The sequence below is a fragment of the Pteronotus mesoamericanus genome, unplaced genomic scaffold, assembly GCF_021234165.1.
Source record: "Pteronotus mesoamericanus isolate MK-2021 breed Mesoamerican mustached bat unplaced genomic scaffold, CSHL_Meso_final contig_347, whole genome shotgun sequence".
In the NCBI taxonomy this organism is placed as follows: domain Eukaryota; kingdom Metazoa; phylum Chordata; class Mammalia; order Chiroptera; family Mormoopidae; genus Pteronotus; species Pteronotus mesoamericanus.
The window spans coordinates 4,739,359-4,761,049 of record NW_026555137.1 but is presented as its reverse complement, the minus strand read 5'-3'; the positions used below and the strand labels follow the sequence as shown (position 1 = coordinate 4,761,049).

The 21,691-nt window shown below is 37.9% G+C and overlaps 1 protein-coding gene across 2 annotated transcripts in view; it reads right to left on the bottom strand.

The window, feature by feature from the left end:
• Positions 1–21,691, bottom strand: part of BRINP3 (BMP/retinoic acid inducible neural specific 3) — a 186,356-nt gene that overhangs the window by 80,146 nt on the left and 84,519 nt on the right. Inside the window, exons 3-4 of one of the 2 annotated variants that reach the window (XM_054576450.1) lie at positions 13,488–13,678; positions 3,047–3,237 (exon numbers count right to left, since the gene is read on the bottom strand). In XM_054576450.1, the coding sequence (XP_054432425.1) occupies positions 3,047–3,237; positions 13,488–13,678 (382 nt within the window). The remainder of the gene's footprint in view (positions 1–3,046; positions 3,238–13,487; positions 13,679–21,691) is intronic. The other variant, XM_054576451.1, reaches the window with a different exon arrangement.

Genomic DNA, 21,691 nt, shown 5'->3' with positions numbered 1-21,691 from the left:
TGGAATGTATATGCCTATATGAGGTGTTAGATTACATTTTTCCTAAAGTGTATAACTTATTTTTATTTTCTCATCTTTGTCAATCATGTAATATTCAAGTTCATTAGACTAGATCAAAATAAACCTTAAGCAAACTTTAGCTCTTTAGGTAATAAGTCAATTGAATTGACTCTTGAAAACAGTGGCCAGTGTACCTATTATTCTTGATATATTATTACACTGGAATAATATTGAAAATAATATTTGATATAAATGCTACTAATTGCAATAATGCAATGGTTAATTAAGCTACAGAGGCATTTGAGCTATTCTTTTATTTATTTACAGATGTATTAGTACACTACTGTCTACATTTACATTCATAATTATAAGAACAACAAATTGCTCTATTCCATTTTCTAAAAAGTGCTCATAATTAACACTATTTGTCCAACTCTTTTGAGTTTTTGTAAGAATTAGCATGATAAAAGCAGGCATAATTTTTTATAGATTTCATGATATTTGTGCTGTTACCTGATAATGATCTTGTTTGGCCTTACCTTTTAACAAAACTATGCTAAATTCTGTGAATTTGTTCAAGGAATTGCATGCTTACTATGTGGCACTTAAAACACAAGATGTATTATTACCTAATCAGAGAAAAGGTGGATCTTTGTGCACTTAGTTCGAATGTTTAAAATATAATAGCAAGTCATTGAACCGTTAGGGATTTAGTAAAGGAATTAAGCTCTTGATTTTTAAGTATATTATAAAAGTACGTGGCATTGAATTATTTATTCAGCTATAAAGGATTTCAGTAATTAAATGCCTTGGATTCCAGGTACATACCTCCTGCCCTCACCCCCTCAGTCAGTTTTACCAAGTTGACTTACGGCTAAGCAACTATGTTATAACTGAGCACAGACACCTTTATCTGCGGAGGGACTCCTTTGCTAACTAACAACAACAAGAGGGCACGCTCCCTAGAAAAACGCACAAGCACCCGAAAGCGTGCGTGCGATGCCGGGGCCCGCGGGCCTGAGGACTCCACCCGCTCCACCACAGAGCATCTCCCCGCAGCTCGGACAACGGTCCCGGCCGCCGCTGCTGCCCAGGAGCAGGGACGCGCCAGGCACTTACAACCGCAGCTGCGGGAGAAGGGAGGCCCGCGCCTAGGCCGAATCCTGGAAGGGCGGGTGTGTTCCCCTCCCCCAACACCCGGTCCCCTTACAACGCCCCGGTGCTGTGACTGCGTCCGCAGTTGCCCTGGGCCACACCCGTCGCCCCCTCCTAGTTTCAGCACCTGCTGGGAGCAGGCGCTGCGCCTGCCGCCCGTTCCCCGCCCCAGCGCTCTTCCCAGGTCACTCCTCGAAGCCGCTGTCCGGAGGCTCTCACTCGGCCCACGCCGCTAGGGTTCCGGCTTCGTAAAGCCTGGCAGCCCCCAAAGGCATCGCCAGGCCCAAGGAGCAGCCCCGGGCAGAGCGGTGCCCGCCGCGACAGCAGGCGCCTTCGGTGAGCCCGGTTCCCGCCTGGAGAAGACAGTGTGCGCGAGTATCCGTTAAGTCTTTCCATGAAGTGGGAATGGATGTTTCTTTCTCAGTGTGCGCACGAAACCTCTATTGTATGATTTTACGAGGTGCTGGGCGAAAAAAATCAATAGCCATATAATAAACACACTTACAACAATGATGTCTTCTATTAGAAAATGCACTTTAAGTTCTTGTTTATATCAATGAAATTGATTTCTGAAAAAAAATCTATTTCTCCTCAGCAACCTCAAGCTAAGTATCTCTAACAATACCTTCACTTACAATACTTTTAAATTAACTAAAACATCTTCTTTCATTCTGGCTTCATTTTTATCTATACAGCATAACTACTATGTGTGTACTTGATTATTCAGCATAACTTAAATCCTACGGTTAGAAATAAACTAACTATAATTGCATAATTTATGTCTACAGAACTCTTTTTCCCAGCCTCATCTACCAGCACTGTTGAAGGTGGGTAGTATTATTTGTGTAACCTTAAGCTAAAGACATTCCAATGTCACCCTTATTCTCTCCTGTACATCATCACAAAAGACATTTCTCGAGCTAATTTTACCTAGCATTCCCAGACACCGAAGTCCTCACTTTTCAATTAACTGAGAAAATATGGCACGCATTAATTTTAATCTCATAAAGCAACACAACAGATTTAATGACTGCTTTTTACAATAATTGTGAAATACTGCAATTGGAAAAAAAAAAAAAACTTTGTATTTTATTTTACTCTTGTTAACTTTGTCCAGGATCACACTGAGCCAACTCTCTGGTCTTTTAGTTTTGCAATGGCTGTTGGCCAAAACAATACATGCTGACCTAAACTGCCAGAGAAATATGGCAAAAAGTCTACTGGTTTGGAAACCACCATCTCTCTCTCCTTAAAAAAAAAACAAAAAAACAAACAAAAAAACCCCTTATTTTCCCTCTCAGCTTTAGTAAATTCAACCTTAATATAGTCACAGGCAAAGGACTTTAGTGAACACATGGAGTTTGCCCATTAACTCTAGATTATGGGGTATCTTGACTTCTAGACACTTATAACCAAAAACATGCATTTAATTCTAAAAGCACTGAGGGAAGACACTTCTTAACACAGGACTTCTTCATCACTTCTGTGTCACTGATCACTTGGAGTCTAACAAAGCCCTTTCTAAGGATAATGTTTTTAAATTAATAAAGTTTGCAGACTTATAAAAAAATCAACGTTATTAAAACAAGATTTTATCCATGAACACTTTGTGAAGAATTCTGTGTATCCCAAGATAAATTTATATAATTTGAATATAAGATACTTCAATTAACAGATGAAGAACCTTGACCCAAAGACCAAGTTAAAAATTTACATCAAGATACACATAATTTTATCTTGAATATATTACATTACTGAAGTCATGAGGGAATGTTAAAATAATTTCAAAACACAATTACTGAAATCAGTGGGACATGCAAATAATTCAAATGACCTTTAGGGACAGGACAAACAACGGCGCCCTTACCTTTAGGGCAAACCCATGTCCTACCTTGATGGCAGTGGACGCGATTTGGATGTGGTGCAGTCTCCGAAGGGTGCTGTCCCTGTCGATGAAGTAGGAGGCCGCGAGCTGGTGCAGCGTCTCCAGAGTGACCGAAGAGCTGTTGGTGCTTGAATCACTTCCTTCAGATCCCCTGCTCAGCTTCCGCTTGTCCACAAAAATTGTGAGGGACTCCTCTCCTGCATTAAATATAGTTTACACGATCCAGTTTACCACTTAAAATCCATTTTAAAAAATTATCTGCAGGTGAGGAGAAATGATAGACATAATGAAACAAAAGAGGGATAAACATCAAAAGGGCAAGGACTTTCACCTTCCTGTCATTTTACGAGTATTTTCCTGGTGCCTAGAAAAGCGCTTGGGAGGTTGACGGCTGTAAATGCATATTTAGTGCCTGTTGAACAGCTGCTTTTGCAGAACAGTGTCCCTAGATTTTATTCCATTTCTGATAGAGGTGAAGTTACCTAACATTCATGTGGCCCAAAAGCAAATTAAGAAACTATGTAAAAATGAACTTAGGCAGGATGCATGACATAAAATTATAATTACGCAGAAATGTTTGCCACAGATCAGCATGACACATATAAACATGACCAAGATATCTTTGTCATTTACTCTTCAGTTATACCCTTAAAATACAGGGCAGACATATAAATGCATCTATATTTATGTAAATATATGTTAAATTCAGAGGTTGCCTGCATAGGGCACATATATATAACTGTAACCGTTTTCTGTGTTCAAATGTTCATCAAAAAACAAAACAAAACGCCAACATCAATTGGGTTTGACAGTAAGAGCTAGCCATCCCCAGACCTCCGCCTTCTCCGCTCCTCATCTAGCACGCGGCCGTCGAACCCAATGTCTGTTCTCTTGTGTCCAGGCATGTGTCTGTCTGGGCGGCATTGTGCCCACTTATAAACCGACACGCCAGTTTTATAAACCAATCAGTGAGGTTTTCTAGTAGAAGAGTAGTCGGCATTTCTTCTCCAAATTAAAATAATACCATTTCAAAATGACACAGTCTGGGTAACTATCCAATCCTGAGTCACAGCCCATGTTTCTCTGCAAGAGGTCAGGTCAGTTGGTATCAGAAATACTGGAAATCAAGCGGACTCGTTAGAGTAGCTGAAGAAAAAGGGAAAAAATCCACCAAAACTATGAATAAGTGGGTCAAATTATTAACAGCATTAGGTTACGTGCTTGATAAATAGCTTTTGATGGGAACACCTCTAAGCAAAAGAGAAGAGAATATATAGGTAAGTTACTGCAGAAACAAACAAAAATCCCCAACTATTATTTCTGCTCAGGAAGAGGGGACCCACTATTGTGGAAATGTGTGTGAAGGTGTCTCAGGAAGACCAGTGAGCCTGAGAAGAATCCATGCATGTGCCAAGTTGTGAGAGAGTACGGACACCAACGCCCTGCACACGGACAGAGAAAGGACAACATGGTGCGATAGTCTAAAGGCCGTTAATTCAGCTCCACGGCACATGCCCAAGTGCGACGGTCTGAATGCTTGCGCCCCCACGCCCTTAAATTCATATGTTGAAATCCTAACCTCCTCAGAGGAGTCCCCTCAAGGATAACAGTCCTAGGAAGTGGAGCCTTGGGAGGTCTTCATAAAAGAGGCTCCAGAGAGATCCTTGCTCCTTCTACATTTTTAGATTAGGATCTAACAGAAAATGAGGAGGTTTTAAGTTTTTATAAGCTAGCATTTCACAGATACTGAATTTTACCACAGGCACCTAAACTTAGAATTGTTTTATAGTATATCTTGTAATCAAGATATATGGGATTGTTATTAAAGACAGCAGTTGGTTATGCCTTCCAATAACCCGATAAAGAGAATCCATTCAGAAGTTGCTCATGGTTCTTCTCTACAGTGGAGGATTAGTTCAGGTCTGTAAGAGTTTTCCCTGCAGTGAAGCATGTGAGGCTATTCGAAATACAATTGTTCATTTATGTTTTATGAATACCTTGTAGAAAGCTTGCCTACAACAGACCACACAACTACATCAAAGTTTTGTAAATCATGCATTGTTAAATAGTTAAGACACTTAAACAAGTCCAATCTAATGGTAAATAAGCTCATTTTTTTCCTAAGAGATCTACTTTTTTCTTTTTAATCATACACAACTATCATGCTTTCGTGATGTTGATGGTCTTCACACTCTTTGAGACTTTTACAGTCAGTCTTAAAGACAGAAAAATGCATTCTCAACTTTACTTGTAAATCTCTCTCAGGCATTCAATTATAAAAGTACATTGAATTATATGTAAATAATACAATATTCAGTTTTGAAAACTTAGATATTATTCAATCAACTAAAAAACTTTTGTTCAAATGTCATTTTTACTCATGTTTTTATGCCAGCTGCAGTTCAAAAGCATGACATGAGTTCCAAAGGACATCTACATGTTTTGGAGAAATAAATGTGATTTTGAAAACTATTCAACATTTTGAGTCTGTTAGAAAGTAAAAAGGATTAAATACTGTGGATATATAAAGATGTGATTATTTCACATAGAAACCCTGTAGCTATGTCTTTTGCAACTAAAATATTGTGGTAGTTTATGGACATTAAATGCACAGAAGGATAATTTCATAGAGAATGAGAAATATGGCACGATAAAACAAAAAACATCATGACTTTAATATTATTCTATGATCAGTTCATAGAAAGGGGGATTAAGTACATGTGTTTTGCTGTGGACCTCATAATTATGTATTTTTCTGCCCTAAATTTTAAATTATATATATTGTATCCATGAGAATATGAAATTAAAGAACCTTCATATTGTTATTTTTTCATTTGGATGTTCTCAATGTGCACTGTCATGTATAAGTTACTGAAGAGAGAGGAAATGATATCAAAAAAGTCAGGAAAAAAAACCAAACCACCATGGATAAGAGAATGAGGAAAAAAACCCTAGGGATGAACCAATGATGATGGTGTGGCAGACTGGATTACTTTTTGCAAGTAGTTTCTGCCCCATCCTGGATGCAAAATTACACGCGGACTACAGGTCTCTGTGGGGAAAGGCTGAGAGTGCACGAATGGTTCCCATCCACGCGGTATTAGAAAGGAAGATGTTCATGTCAGTGGACTATACCCAAACAAGACACGCCATGACCTAGGACAAGTTTTGAGAGTCAGGGCCAAGTGACAACGGTTCTTTTGCTTTTCTCCTCTGCCAGCAGGGCAGCATGTTCCCCAGAGGACCTTCCAGCTTGACTCCCAGAACGAGGAGAATCATAGGGGATCCGCAGGGAGACACATCATTACGGTTACAGTTTCAAGCCACAGAGATTTTTAAAATTGCAATGAAGCCAGCTCTGATAGTTTGGCTGTATGATTTATTTTATTTCACTTATTTATTTCATCATTGCTACTGAGCAAAAAGGAAATGGAACTCACAGACATAGACGACAGTCTGGGGATTGCTAGGGGTGGGGGGGTGGTATAAAGGGACTAAATAGTAATGGAAAAATAGTATAAAGATTAAATAAAAAAATAAATAAAATTTCAATGAAGCTAACCCTGATAGGTTGGCTATTTTATTTTATTGCATCATTGTTACTGACCTTGGGTTAGTCTACTGACTAATGTAATGTTTACCATTCCATCCGGAAAAAAAAAAAAGTGCATTTATGGCGCATGTCTTCCTGGTCACTGAACTTCCTTTCAGTTGAAGATCTCACTGTGACTATCTGCTTTGCTTTTGTGTGAGTTCTACTTATAAAGAGCTGTTATTTGAGTAGAAATCCTTTTTACAAAAATAACCATTGCAAGCATAGCTTAAATCTAATTGTAGGTTTTACTTTTGATGTGTCCTTTTCGTTCAAAAATGTTATTCTATATTTGGTAAAGACAGATCATATCATCCCTTGAACTAAAGTCTTAGGTTATTTTGAGTATTGCTGTCCTTTTGAAATTGTGTTTCAGTTCTCACAGTGTTTGCTTTGCTCTCATTACTGATGACCACCCTTCCTTAACATGTTAAAAAGTACTCATCCTGATAATATATCTATCTTTCCACCAAAGTAGTGTTATAGGAAATAAGACAGTGTTTTAGAAACAAAGAGACATAGTGAGGGAAAAAACGATCTTAGAAAAATTGGCTTCTGACAAGAAGCACAACCAAATATATTAAGACAGTAAAAAAACAGACATGTTGGCTTAACACCAGTTGGCATCTGCAAGATATTACGGGAAGAAAAGAGCCAGCCTTACACAGCTTTGAAAAGGAAACATAGTATGTTTTGCAAAATACTCTAAAGGAAAACTGACCTTATGCTTATTAACAGTAACCCCCATAAACATCTAAAATATTTCTAAACAAATTTATTCAGAAAGCATATCATTTTCAATGGAATAACATGAAGAGGAAAAAAAGGAGGAATTGGAAATAAATAGTTCCAAGGTTAGATGAAATGCATCTACCTCAAGTGAAATATAATTAAGTCGCTTGTATTTTGGAGCTGTTTACAAACAATGTTATAGTGAATATTTTTGTTATATATAGTTAATAGACTCCTGCTATTATTTTGGTAAGATTAATTCTCAAAAGGGAAATTTCTGGGACACTTAAGAACACTCTAAATTTATAGAGAAACTCTACACAGTGCTGTTCTAACTCAATGTGCATATAAATCACAAGGAGATCTTGTTACCACGTAGCTTCTGATTCATTAATCTGAGATGGGATCTGAGATTCTGCATTTCTAACAAGCTACAAGGTGATGCTGTTGGACCGTGGACCACACTCAAGTAATGAGGCTCTAAATCACAGCAAAATGTATTTCCAGTTTAAATGTCTGTCTGTATCAGTGACTGCGTGATCCTTTAAGGGAAATGTTGGGTGTCTAAACTACTACAGACCTCGTTACGTGTTTGCCGAACAAGTGGACGGGGGGTTGGGGGCAGTTATCTACCTCAGCAAAGTGTTATGAAAAAGAGTGAAAAGTTGTATAATCAAATTTATAATATGCTAAAATTGAGCATCTATCTTTTGACTTTATTGACAGGAACCTGATTAGGAACTGACATAGTAATTTTAATCTCCGTTCCTTCTTTTTTATATTATTATTTACATAAATGGTTTCATTTCAGTCCAGAACTGCTTTACAAACAATTAAAAGTTAATTAACAGCACTGCTTTAATTTCAAAAATGTTCATTTTATTTACTACAGAACATGAGAGATAAAGATGAGGAAGAGACAGAGAAAGAAGGCGAGAGACCGAGGAAGCCACATCATTAATCTTAAGTATATGAGTAAATACTTAAACACCAGCATAGCGGGCTTGTTCCCCATCAGTGCCATGAACTTAATAGTTCTCTGGGATATGAAGTTTCAGAAAATATTTCTTTTTCTTTCAGTTTTTTTCTTAAAACAGAATACACATCCTACTAGAGAAAAGAGTTCCATGCATTTTCAATAAGTATTTGTATTTGCTTAAGAAATAAACTGCACATATTTCTGACAGATTGGCTTTCTTAATTGTGTTACACTTAAACTAAATTTGTACTTCTTAAGAAGAGACCAAGTGAAAATGAGAAAGACCCATTAATCAATTTTGAAAGAAGGTGATGTATGACAGGGATTTAAAAACTACCAGTGGATTCTTTATACAGAATTTAATTTACATAGAGATAAGTGAGAATTAAGTATTTCTGAAATTAAATGAGAATATTTACATTTCTTATACTTTTGGGGATGCAAGAAAATAGGGCAAATCTCACTGATATTTGCTCCATATGATATCTTATTACCTGACTTCTGAACACTGTTCTTTCTTTGAAAGAGATACCTACACAAGCAATATATGGTAATAATTCCAGACTAAATAAACTATTGTGCACGCTCACTTATGAACATACTATGTTGTCATTGAGGTTGCATTTTAAATAACTAGTAACTTACTACTACTTTGGTCATCAATTATGCATTTTTTTCATTTTATCAGTGAAGAAAATATATTTAAACAAAATGGAATATCTAATAAAATGCTGAAGTTGAGCAATATGCTAACCATAAAATACATGCTTATAAGAAGCATTTCCCAAAGAAACATTCAAAATAATCACATATAAAGACAATGATAATTATTTTCCCTAAAAATTTAATTATGGCTTTTAAAACTCTGTACATTCAAAACCAGTGATCCAACTGGACTTGTCTTTAGGGTGCTCAAAATGAAACATATTTTTTAAAGTTGTAAATGAACAAATCAATATATTATCTATTGGCTCCTAGAAGAAATTTCAGTCCAATTTCTAAAACTATTTCTATCAGGAGAAGAGCACCTTTCTCCCCTGCCTTCTCCTTCCAGGGAGGGCCGTTCACCCAAACTACTGCTGCCGTCCCTGCGTCCCCGCCCGGCCCACGGGGTGCAGGGAGCTGGCCGAGCTGCGGCAGGGGAGGGCCTGGGCCAGGAGCCCGCCCGCGGGCCCCTTCTTCAGGAGGCGCTGTGAGGAAGGGCCACCCACGGGGCGGGCTCCTCACTGCCTAGGCCTGGGGGACCAGCTTCCTCCAGAACCCCTGGGCTGGTGGGTGGCCCAGGGCTATGACTGGAGCGAGTTGCTGGACCAGTCCGTGTGATTCTGGAGATGAAGCCACGTTTAAAATCATTAGAAATATTTATTGTAACATTTTAATGAAATTTTAAATGAATTTTCTGGTCTCCATCTTCCTTTGTCCTTTTCAGTGGATCCAGAACCCAGACTGGTGCTTTTTGGTGGACAACCTTCCTCTCCCAAGTAGGCCCTCAAATTTTAAGTTCTGTTTTCCCCTATTAACTTTCTTCCCTCTTTTGTATGCCTGTATGCAGTACACGGATACACTTTTATTTCAGTATTTGTCATTTATTTATTATAATAAAATTTATTATGAAAACAGTCATGAAATATATTCCTTAGCTAGAAATCAATATATCCCAGGACTACAATCTGTTTCAAGATTGATTCTGCAAATTGAGCAGCTTATTCTAGATATTTAAGCAGTTATGGAGTTTAGATAGCATTATCCAAAGAGAAGTAAGCTGAATTTCTATACTGATAAATAGTCTGGAAGCTATAAGATGAAATAAATGGGAAAAACAATATATATTGAAGAGGGTTTTTAATAATTTATTTGTCCCTATAGCAAGATAATTCAATCACTGGCTTTATCTATCATAAAATATCCCATTTAAGGCTTCAATTCTGCTATCCAAAGTTTTATATCTAAGTCAATAATATGGTGTACTAAATAACTCTGGGGAAAAAACATTTTTTTAAAATTTATTTCCTTTTCATCACTTTAACATTGATAGTGACTATTTTACATTCAACTTGTTTTTAAAAATGTGTAAATTTAGTTGCAAATCTAGTTACTTAGGAAGCCTCTAGTTATAAAATAACTGGCTTTTTGTTTAAAATGTCTGCTGTATATATGACATCCACAGTCATTAGAATTAAGAAACCATTCTAATACAGTGTGTCTGTATTAGAATTATTTCATAATGTGAGCTAATTAAAGAGTAAGAGAGAATTAGTTCAAGTTAAATACCACCAATCTGAATTTTTTTTTAAAATGGAGTAACACAATTACATGTTCAGTCAGGTAAAATACATGAAGTAAAATATACTTAGAGCAACAAAAAAGCTTTAGTGTAATTACAACAGCAATAATTTAAAAATTGCCTGAAATCAACCTGGTATACCTTTTAATTAGAAATAATTTATATCCTTAAGCTACTTAAATAATTTCATGCATTTTATCTAAATTATTAACATCACCCAACAGACTCCAGGAGAGACATATAAGTAACATTTAGAGAAGAAAAATACCTCCAATAGAAACTGCTAGCAACACTAAATCATTGGAAAATGCCAAGATTAGAAGGTGAGTGAGGGATCCACCCCTTTAAAAAATGCTTGAACAAGACTTTTAAATAATTGAAGCAAAGCAATTTTGAAACAGCGTAGTGTGTACATTGGAAGAGTCCATCTAAAGAAGTGATTTAATCCCACGTAAAACCTACAAAACAAAAGCTAATCTTATTCCAAAAATGTGGCATCCCTAATGCCAAAAACAATGAAACAAATAAAAAAGTCACTGTAATTTTGTGACTAAAGAACAAAAAATGTCCGATGAGAATCATCTCATCTTTCTGACCTCCCTGCCCGCCTTCTGCCCCTCCCGTCGTTATTTGGGGAATACGTTTAGTTTACGTCCTGAAACATTCTTCCGGGCACCACACCTTGTTGAGAGTGGTCATGCAGCCTTGTATCTATCTCAAAACAACTGGACTTGTTTAACGAGACGTTATGGAAATAATTTTTCACTGCTCCTTCAGCTTTTACTGCATTAGTAATAATCGACATTACTAGGCCCAATACACAGCTTTCACAGAGTCTATTCGCATAATTATGAGGAAGTTTTGGGGTGTGTTGGCTATCCGGGCCACCGTAGTACCAGTACCATAAACGCATCACGTCTAAAGTCCGCCACGCGTGGCGCCCAGGACGAGGCCCTGCGTGTACCCAACCCTCCCGAGAGCCTGCCCCGCACGCGGGCCGGCCGCGCTCTCTACCGAAGAAACTGAGAACGCAGAGATGGACCTTCGCAGCTGTTCCAGCCTCACAACTGGTGGCCCGGGAACATGAGAAAGGAGGGGCGGCCAGGGTGAGCGCCAGGCTTGCCTGGTCCCTCGGTCTCGCTGTTTCTGCGTCACCGTCTGCAGACGCAGGGGACGGAGAGAGGGCGTGCGCCGAGGGCCAGCCTTCCCGGCCTGACCACCCACGCCGCCCCCAGCTCCTTGGGCCACGCGCAGACTCAGGCTTCTCGTGCGCCTGCCCTGGGCTGCCCGCCTCGTCCTGCTCGCGCGCTCGCTCCAGTCCCGAGCCTCTACCTGTTTAAGTGGCACGTGTGGCTCCCTGGGTGCGCTGCTTTCCTTCAGCCTCCTTCCTAAATTATGTCTCGATCACCCTCTGCATATATTTTCCTTCTGACGTTTATTCAGCGAACTGGAAAACCTCAGCCTCCCAGCAAAGTGTTGCTGCCCTTATTTATTCACTTAACTACTTAATGAGAACCTGTGTCAAGCACTGATCTGACTGCAGGGCGAAGGGGTGACAACTACACGTAAGGCCCCTAATCGCAGGAAAATCTGCAGGAAGGACAGACGATGAACCAGGAAGCAAATATATAAAACATTTCACACCCTAAAAATTCTACAAAGAATGCCAAGTAAGGTCACAGGTGGGGAGAGCAGAGCACCAGGGGTCCGCCGGGCACTGGCGCTGGCAGGATGGGCAGGAAGGGCCTCCTGCGCAAAGCAACGCCGGAGCAGGAGCAGAAAAGTCGGGGCCGCTAGAAGGAGAGAGAGCGCCGAGAGGCGAGGCGAGGAGAGACGCGGCCTGAGCTGCAGGCTGCCACCGGGGCCAGATGCACCGGGGCCGCACACTCGGATTTTCTTCTAAGTGCGTAGCGGCGGCCTGACCTGCTGACAGACTGGACTCATGGGGAGAGGCTGCTAGGCACCGAGAGCTGGGAATCAGAGCGCGGGCGGTCTTTCCCGCCGCCTCCCCACGGGCGCGACTCGGCCCCCTGACCTCTCGAAACTTACTGAGAAATTCGCTGTTCTCATGCTTTTCTATCCAGTTCTATTCGGTGCCCTGCATTCTGGGGCAGAATGACATCCATTTCTAAATGGAATGGTCGGACATCCTGTCAAGTAATACATGAAATAAAATATATAAAATTCTGGATATTTTAAAGTTTTAGGCAAATGTCATATTTTTCCTGTTAGACATTCCCTCCCAAAATATAATTTAAGTGCATTAAAAATGCTGACTTATACATCTCCATAATAAAATATGGATCTAACCTTATTAAACCATAGCCTTCTGAATGTTTATAAATTTATAAATTAAGGAATAAATTATATTACCAATCTTTACTTTCACATTATGCATAATTAATATTTATCATTTCCTCCATATCATGTATCAACCATAATCAGAAATACTAAAAATGTGATTTTAGATCTTCAATATGTACTCCAGAAAATCTGTCCTGCTTTCTGTAACCTAAGGACTTCCACCTGTGATTCGACTACTGCTTACTCATTTTTTAAACACAACTTGGCATATCACCTGGTATTATACTGTGTAATAACAATGATTGTATTTAATGAATGCTGTTAAACTGTAAATTGTTTCTAGGCAGAAACTAATACTCATCCACCTCATATAACACCTCTGTGAGCACCATACAAGGCATTTAGTAATAACTTAGTAAATGTGTTGAATGACTTAATGAGTGAATTCTAGAATTATTCAGACTGCAGCTATCTGGATTCATCAATACTTTTTTTTCAATTCATACAGTTTTATGCACAAGCACACACAGGCACAAGTATTTTCAAAGAGTCGTACCTCCCAAAGTAGCAGATAGCAAGAAATGTGTCCCATATTTCTTGATAAGGTTTTCTGTGATTTGCTGAAGGGTGGGTCGGCGTCCCAAAAGTCTGATGTTGCGGAAGAATTCGGGGGCAAGAGGCAGAGGGGAGCCGAGGAAATGTCTTCTCTCAACTGCAAGGTTATTTACTTTCCAGCGGCCAAACTCCCTGAAAAGCAAATTTATTTTTATTCATAAATACATAATCTATCTGAATGTTTTCATTTGAAAAGTTTACTTGGTAGCTTAGCTGGGGTCACTACATGAGAGCGCCTCTTGTTTGTAATAGTATGTCATGTGCTGTGAGTAAGAGAAGCAGTATTATAATTTATTTCATTGGAGTGAATATTCTAAAACCCAGTCATGTAGAGGAAAAAATAAGCCACTTAAAGTAGACCGTTTCTACTGATTTTTCCCCCTGAGAAAAGATGTACTCATAAAAAATGATTTCATTGTGCATAGAATATGAATGTAGAGTTATTAAAAAAGAAAAAAACTAATGTAGTATTTTTCATTTTCTAAGGGAAATTGAAAAAAGAATAAATTTATTTTCATCACTCTAATGATTCCTTTGTTTATTCATGTTAGAGTGGAAACTTGTAGACTCTTCAGGGCACTATGGAATCGCAGAAAAAGTTTTAAAAACATGATCAAAAGAAAAACTGGAGGTGTTTTCTTACAATAATTATTAATAACATATTTTGAAACTCAAATCCAACCTGCTTAGCAATTTCTCAAGCTGCAAAATTACTTTTAAGTTGGGTGTGCCAAATTAGAAAAATGGTAGATATGGCTGTAAAACAGTTTTAACAAATTTGTCATTTTCTAAAATCAACTAACAACACTAATTTAACAAAAATATTTTATTCATGGTTTACTACTTACTGTCTACTGTTATCAGAAATCTCATTAGCTATATAGATGTAAGAAAACCTCTGACCTCGAGGGCTCAAGGGTTATACTAAGCAAGATAAATTGGGAATCAATGAGTCACAATTCAAAGACTTTCAAATACTTTTATGCGCAATAATACAAGTGTGCAATAGCTTAAATAGCACAATTCCTCTGGCCAATTTATCACTACTGGTGGGTATACATGTTACTAATCTAACTCACTTTGAATATGTTTTCTCTTCCCTTATATTCACAGACCTTCTAAGGAGGGCTGTGAAGAACCCAAGACTGGGTAAGCTTCCCAGGACCCCCTTCAGCATCAGGGGTACTTGGTATTACCCCAGTCCATTAACCTCTGTGAAGGCCATAGTCTGGATTGACCTTCTGACATTTTAGTTGGACAAAACACTTTGCTGCCCCGCCTGACTGATTTATTCTCTGTCATGCAACAACCAAATCTAAAGGGCAAACTCTTTGAGAGTGTCACCAGACTGAGACTAATTAATCAATCAACTAACTAAATCAATGAATTAAAGCCAGCATTGTTAGTAACTACAGCAAATTGTTGTCTTAATTTCAAGAACTAATTGTTCATCTAAAATTCTTCTCTTGATCAGTTTTTAATATTTTCATATAAAGAATGAAAGTAAAATATTACACTTTCATTGTGTATATCCAAAAAGTATAATTTGTGTAAAAACATAGATGTTGATTTGAGATCTGAGATCATTCATTTCCACTCACCCCACTTGGTTGGTATCATAAGGATATGTGATCATTGCTATAATCTCTATACATTTTTGGTGAAAACCCAGATAGGAAGTATTGAATTAAGACTGAGAAGTGTTGATAAGAATACTTGAAGTAAAGGGAGTCATGACTGCACAGTTAAGCACCACATTGGAAGGGGTAGTCATTAAATACAAATACAAATACTCAGTGTCTCTTTTTCCTGGACACAGGATAAGGTGGGATTTATTGGTGTCCTTAAAAGTTAGTGTGTCCAAGTGGCTTACTTGGACCAATGAACGAAGACCATGTTCGGTTACCCAGGTCCGTCATTCTGGGACCCTGATACCCACCCTCACCCCATCCCCTCCCCTGCAGCTCGTGGGATGAATGCGTGCATGAACTAAAAAGAAATTTTGTCATGTAAAGCTACCAAGACTATGGCCTTATTAGTTAGTTTATTTGCTTGCAAAATAATCCAGTACACCATGATTGATGTAGAGCGTTTGATGTTGGGGTAACTTGAGAAAACAAGAAGGAATGATGGTGCGTATACTGCAAACTTCTGGCTGCAGTGTTTTCTTCCCTGAAGGTAAGGTTCCCCTCCGCTGTAACGAGACCGGGCAGTTATTTAAGTCTGGAAAAAAACAGCAATGGCGTGAACTGAAAACATGCTGTTGGGCATGGTTATCATAACGAGAGCATATTACCTGAAGGCATTGAAGGAATCCATCTATCCAGATGTATTCTGCTTCTATTAAATAAGAACACTATTGTATCCAAATAACGTTGCATTCTACCTGAAGCCTTCACAGAATACAAATATTTTCCTATCATAACTTGGGACATTTCAGGTGAAATAGGCATGATCATTAGAGTTTAATGGAACTTGGCCCTCTTAGAAGCACCGCTATTTTGTAAAACACACAAATGGGCTATAACCAGCTCAGCCAGAACATTACTTTGAAAATGTTTTTGTTGGCACTAAGGAGCCTCTATTAGTTGATTAGAGCTGTGTGCTTGCCTGCTCAAAATTCTGACTTGCAAGCATCTATTTTTCTGTGTGTCCACGTAATGTTTACTTTTCTACAACAATATTTATTATCATTTACCCCTACCCACCTCATACAGAAGATTGGATAACAAGAGTGCTATCAACACATTCTGTTTCAGTAATGCCTACATCATGGTTGGGCCACACTGCCCTTGCCTTTTTTATTAATATTTAAATTCTATGTGAATATGTAATTGTATTCAATATATTTAAAATACATTAACTACCATGATTTCTTTAAAATTACACATATATATTTGTTTCCCCCAAATACAGAAGCTACCACTGTTGACATTAGATATTTTGGACTCAATAACAAAGAAAAAGCAGCCTAAAAACAGTGACAAAATTAGATGATGGAGTTGCTGAAATGATTTATCTTTATCTGCTAATTCACACAAAATAAAGTTGCTGCCTAAGCCCCAGAGGCCATTATTACATTGCCTTTCTCAGAACTAAATTGGTTGGCTTATAATTTTAATTCTGTCTGTATTCATTGAAATTGGCAGACACAACAGAATATTAAAACATAATGTCCAAGCACAACCAACTACGAAGAAATACAGCGTAGGCATCATAAATTAACTGACTTGCCAACCTTTAGTAGCAACAACTTTCTAATTACATCTGTAAAATCATACTGATGTTAAGAATGGTCACCAATAATCAATACTAGTTTTCCCTAGTTTTATGACGTGTAACTGTTAGATATAAAGCTGGCCCTTTTAACATTCTTTCTGTGCAGCTCCCACATCTCGCAAACAATGCTGTTTCCCGTTTGGCCGGTAAAAGGGAAGCGTCCCTAATGGCCCAGATGACTGGCTCTGAAGCGAGCGTTTCCAAAGCGGCTGAAGGCTAAGCACCAGGCTGCGGAGAGGATCTGCTTTCTTTTGCCTCCTGACACTTGATACACCAATACCACTTAAAAAAAATCTAACAGTTCTAAGGGTTTCAAAGCTTGGAAGGTGTTTTTGGAAGAGGCAAGGGATGTAGCAGCATAAATCCATGCACATAAAAGCATGATGACAAATATGAGTTGTGCAGAATGTTTACATGCAGGATTTCTGAGAAGCACCATTAACAACTGGTGTATTTGAATGAGCTGCCAAACCGAGAGATTAGAGAACACAAATTAGCATGATTGCACAAAACAGTGCCCCTCCCTGGGAAGCAAAAGAATTCACTGTGGCTCTGTCTATGTTAGAAGTAAATAAAACGAAACGGAGATGGAGTTATGAAGAAATGTATAAGGAATGGTCTGGTATGGCTAATGATATATACTTTCAGTTCTTAAAATGTTAAATTTGCAGGGCTATGAAATGCCTGAACGTTACTCAATTTTATCTTACATAACTTTAAATCATTTTCTGTAGACAGGTTTTTATTTCAATTTTAATACAAATAATGCAGAATTCAATTATCATAGTTGCTGTCATTATTCCCAAAGTTAATTAATTCAATAAAAATATAAAGGTACCACATGCTTGTACCATCACAGATGTAAATAATAATTTGTATTATCCATGTTTAAATCAAACCATTGTTTGAACAGATGTGAGCAAAAGTTTTGATGTAAAGAGTATATATACATGCTGTTAATAAATGACTTTTTAAATTGAAGAGAGAGGGGATTGTGTAACAAGCAAACTCATTTCTTTCTAAATTTTGGAAATACAGTTTAACATCTGTTACCACTTACCACAATTTTTCATCAATTACATACATGTAATTATACAGATTTGGTAATTATTGATCAGTGTAGAGAAAGCAAAGACAGACATACTGAGCTAAAATAAAATGTCAGCTCTGGTTCTCTGTATAAAAAGAAATAAACAAATATAAGGTCTCTATCTTTTTTCCATTACTACTTTAAAAAGCCATTCTTTATCTTGGTTACAAAATGGAAAATATTTGCATTTCATATATGAATTTAAATATGTGGAGGAGGTAATGCTAGTTTTTCCAAAAGGAATGGATTTAGGTGTTAGATACTTGAAGTTTGAAATCCCATTCCCACCAATTCAGTTCGCAGAATTCAAAGTTCTGTGAGTGTCAGCAGGTTGTTAACCTCACTGATGGACAGTCATTTCATATATGAGCAGACATCTAATAAGACTGACTCTGCAGGGTTCTGAAGAAGTAAAATCTGTGCCAAACTACAATGGTTTGGGGTGCATTGTTTACATCATAGTCCATTCGGTGGGCGCGTCCTTGTGCAGGCACGGATTTGTGTCTCATATTGTCCATTCTTCACATTCATATGAATATTGACCATGATAATAAGCTTGAGTGAAATTAATGAGCAAAATTTACAAAATAATTCATAAATAAAGCTAAGTCAAAGAATTTGCAAATTGTTTTCTTGTTCCAGACACAGACTTGTAAGTTAAATGCCAAAATTATATTTACCTGATCATGAAAGAATAATCTGCATTTAAACATTTAAGCAATCATTTCACTGAGATTTCTTCATGACGGCACAGCCTCTACATTAAACATTGGATCAAACATTTATAATCCACGAATTATAACAAGGTACCTAACCAATTAAATATCTGAACTTGTAATAAATGAACTGCTTCATTTCAAGCAACATAAAGTAAAAAGGCAAAACCAAGGTTTGTTTTTTTTTAGAGTAATTACATTTTTGAGACAAACTGTCAATCTTTCTATGAAAATTTTGCATAATAAAATTAAGTTTAAACAGTAACTCAATTTCATAAAACACATGTTTTATAATGTCTTAGAATAAGCTCTTTTTAAATGTCATGATTTTCTCCATGTAGTTAAGGAAAATAAAAACGCTATACAGTAGGTCCTAGGTTTTAAGATGTGTGTAGTTGATTTCAACTTGCTATTAATTTTTTTTCTACACCCACATGTAGTAGGTGTTTTGTGACAAAACAAATATTCAGAAAATCTACAGTCTTAATTTTGCAAGGCATAAATCATTCATTCCCCAAATTATACTCTTTCAGCTGGAGTCAGGCTTGAATTGCGAGATCGCCATTTTATACTCGCAAAGCTGGGGAGGCAAAAACAGGCAGAGCCACCTTTTTCTGTTACCATCAGAATCTACGGGTAACTCATCAAAACTTGTTACGGAACACGCGCTTTGTATTTCTGTCTTCTGTGCTTGGTATTTATAGGAAATAAATTGGTTAACTATCCCCCACAGGCTTCAAAGACACCAATGTAACACATGTGGACACTGCTGTGTTATCTGTCCCCCGACCCTGCCTCCAATTAACTGTTACATGCGCGCCTACTGCAACGTCCACACCAACAAAAGTTCAACGGTGGAACGACTCTCTGCTGATGACTAAACTGCAGTGGTTTATAAGACAGACCTATGTCAGGTGTGGTCAGCGTGGCTGTGAAATGGAAGGTGGCCATGCTTTCCACAGGGTTGATGTGTTCTACTTAGAAGGCCGCAACGAGGCCAAACAAAAAATAGTCAAAAGGAGTGAGAAAATGTAAGTTAAATGTGAAGAAGTGGGGCACATTTTTATGTGATTATTAAATGGACACTGAAAAAAAAGGAGCTTTTACTATCAAAAGCCAGTTGTTTTAGACTAAAGCAGTAATTAAGTATTCAAACAAGCGGCCTCACTCATTCTGGTTGGAGCTTGAATAACTATTTAATAAATTGGGTATTAGGACTCTTCTGAAAGAACAAGGTCAATTAAAAGTTAGTAAAGCCAGAAGCCCAGATGGTGCTGAATTCACCCAACTAAAATTAACTACCCTGGATTTGGCTCATTCTCATTATTCAATTATTCATGTGATATATGTGAAAATCTGGCAAATTGGAAAATTGCCAGTAATTTGCCCCATCAATGGAAGATGACTCAGTTCTTCTGATCACAGGCCGAGACGCAGTAAGTATCTTCTCTTTCCCCTTTGGTATTTTTAAAAGCAACTAACTCTATAATGCAAAAAATTAACAATCGAAAGAAAATCACAGATAATTTAATTTTTCCCCATGAGTCTGTAATTCAAATAACCATTCATATAAAAGTTAGGAAAGTATGTAGTCATCTAATAGACAAGTAACACTGTGTATGAAATAAACTAATAAAAAATTTTATAAAATGGAAGCCTGCACAGAGGAAGAATTCTATATTCACACATTCTTGCACTGAATTATTTTGAACTACATGACCTTAATTTTCTACTCTATAAAATCAAATGCATAGACTTAAAAATTCAAGTGTCTTATTTTTTTCTCTATGATTTCCTCTTTTAAAAGTTATATAATTCTGTAGAAAAAAACTGTACTCTTAAACTTCTCAAAATTAAACAAACCTCTAGCATGTGATTAATAATATTTGACAAGGACTTCTTTACTGATCATTCTTCTGTAGAATCATAACATATGCATATACTCTAACAATAAGAGAGTGCTGTTTGCTCTTCAGTATTCAGCTGATACTCTGGGGAAACAAGGACAACCACCGTCAGCCACAACGTCTGCCTCCTTTCTCACTGAGCACTCACAAGAACACTCTCAGGTACTTCTAAGTATTACCACTATCTTATAGATGACACAATAAGACACAGTCAAGATACTTGCACTTTCTGAAACAGTGTACAAGTCAGCACTGCCCAACAGACACATCCTGCGGAGCACAAATGCAGCTGCTGGCGGCACGGCGACATCATCGCGGGAGAGGTGCAGTGGAGGCTACGGGAGCCCCGAGGCTGGGAAGGGGCGGGTGAATTTAAATTAGCCGTTTTGGTGGCCACTGAAGCATCTGCCCGGGAGTCCATGTGGCCAAGGACTGTCACCAGGGGGATGAAAGCTTAGAGTTTCGGAGAAAACAAAAAAACACGATTAATTTGTCATATGGCCTTGTGGAAAACATACAGTATCTCTTCAAGGTCAAAAATTCCTTTGGAAAGAAAGCTCAAGTGGGGGATAAAGGAAGGTGAACTAGTTATATGGAAAATGGCCATGACCTTGATCTAGTGGATCAAGTCTGCAACGTAGGGAACATCTCTGCAGTCTCTCTGGGTAGGTCAGATTTTTGTTTGTTAGTTTGTTTTTAAATTTTGTGTGCTAGAGTTCACTTCCCTTTGCACAGACAATCACAGCTATGGTCCAAATGAGGAAAGAGAACAGATCAGGATAAATGGTTTACATAAATGTTGTATCTCAAAAGTAAATGGGGTAATTCCTATGCATAAAATTCATAAAATATTTTAAGGACATTTAAATAAAAAGTTCTATTATAAAATAATATATTACCTCAATCTTTATCACTGCTCCGTTTTTATAGCCTTGCTTAACAGTTAAAATTACAACTGACAGTACTAACTCCTCGCCCAATAAGTCATTTCCAGGAGAGTGTGTGGCGCTGAGGGGTGGGGGTCCTCTGCGCCTTCCAGCCTCCACTGAGGGCAAAGCAGTCTGCCTTCGGGAGTGCGTGTTGTTGCTTTACAGATTTGAAAACCAAGCCCTAGTTCAGCTTGATCAAATTACATGGCACAACTCGAAAACTA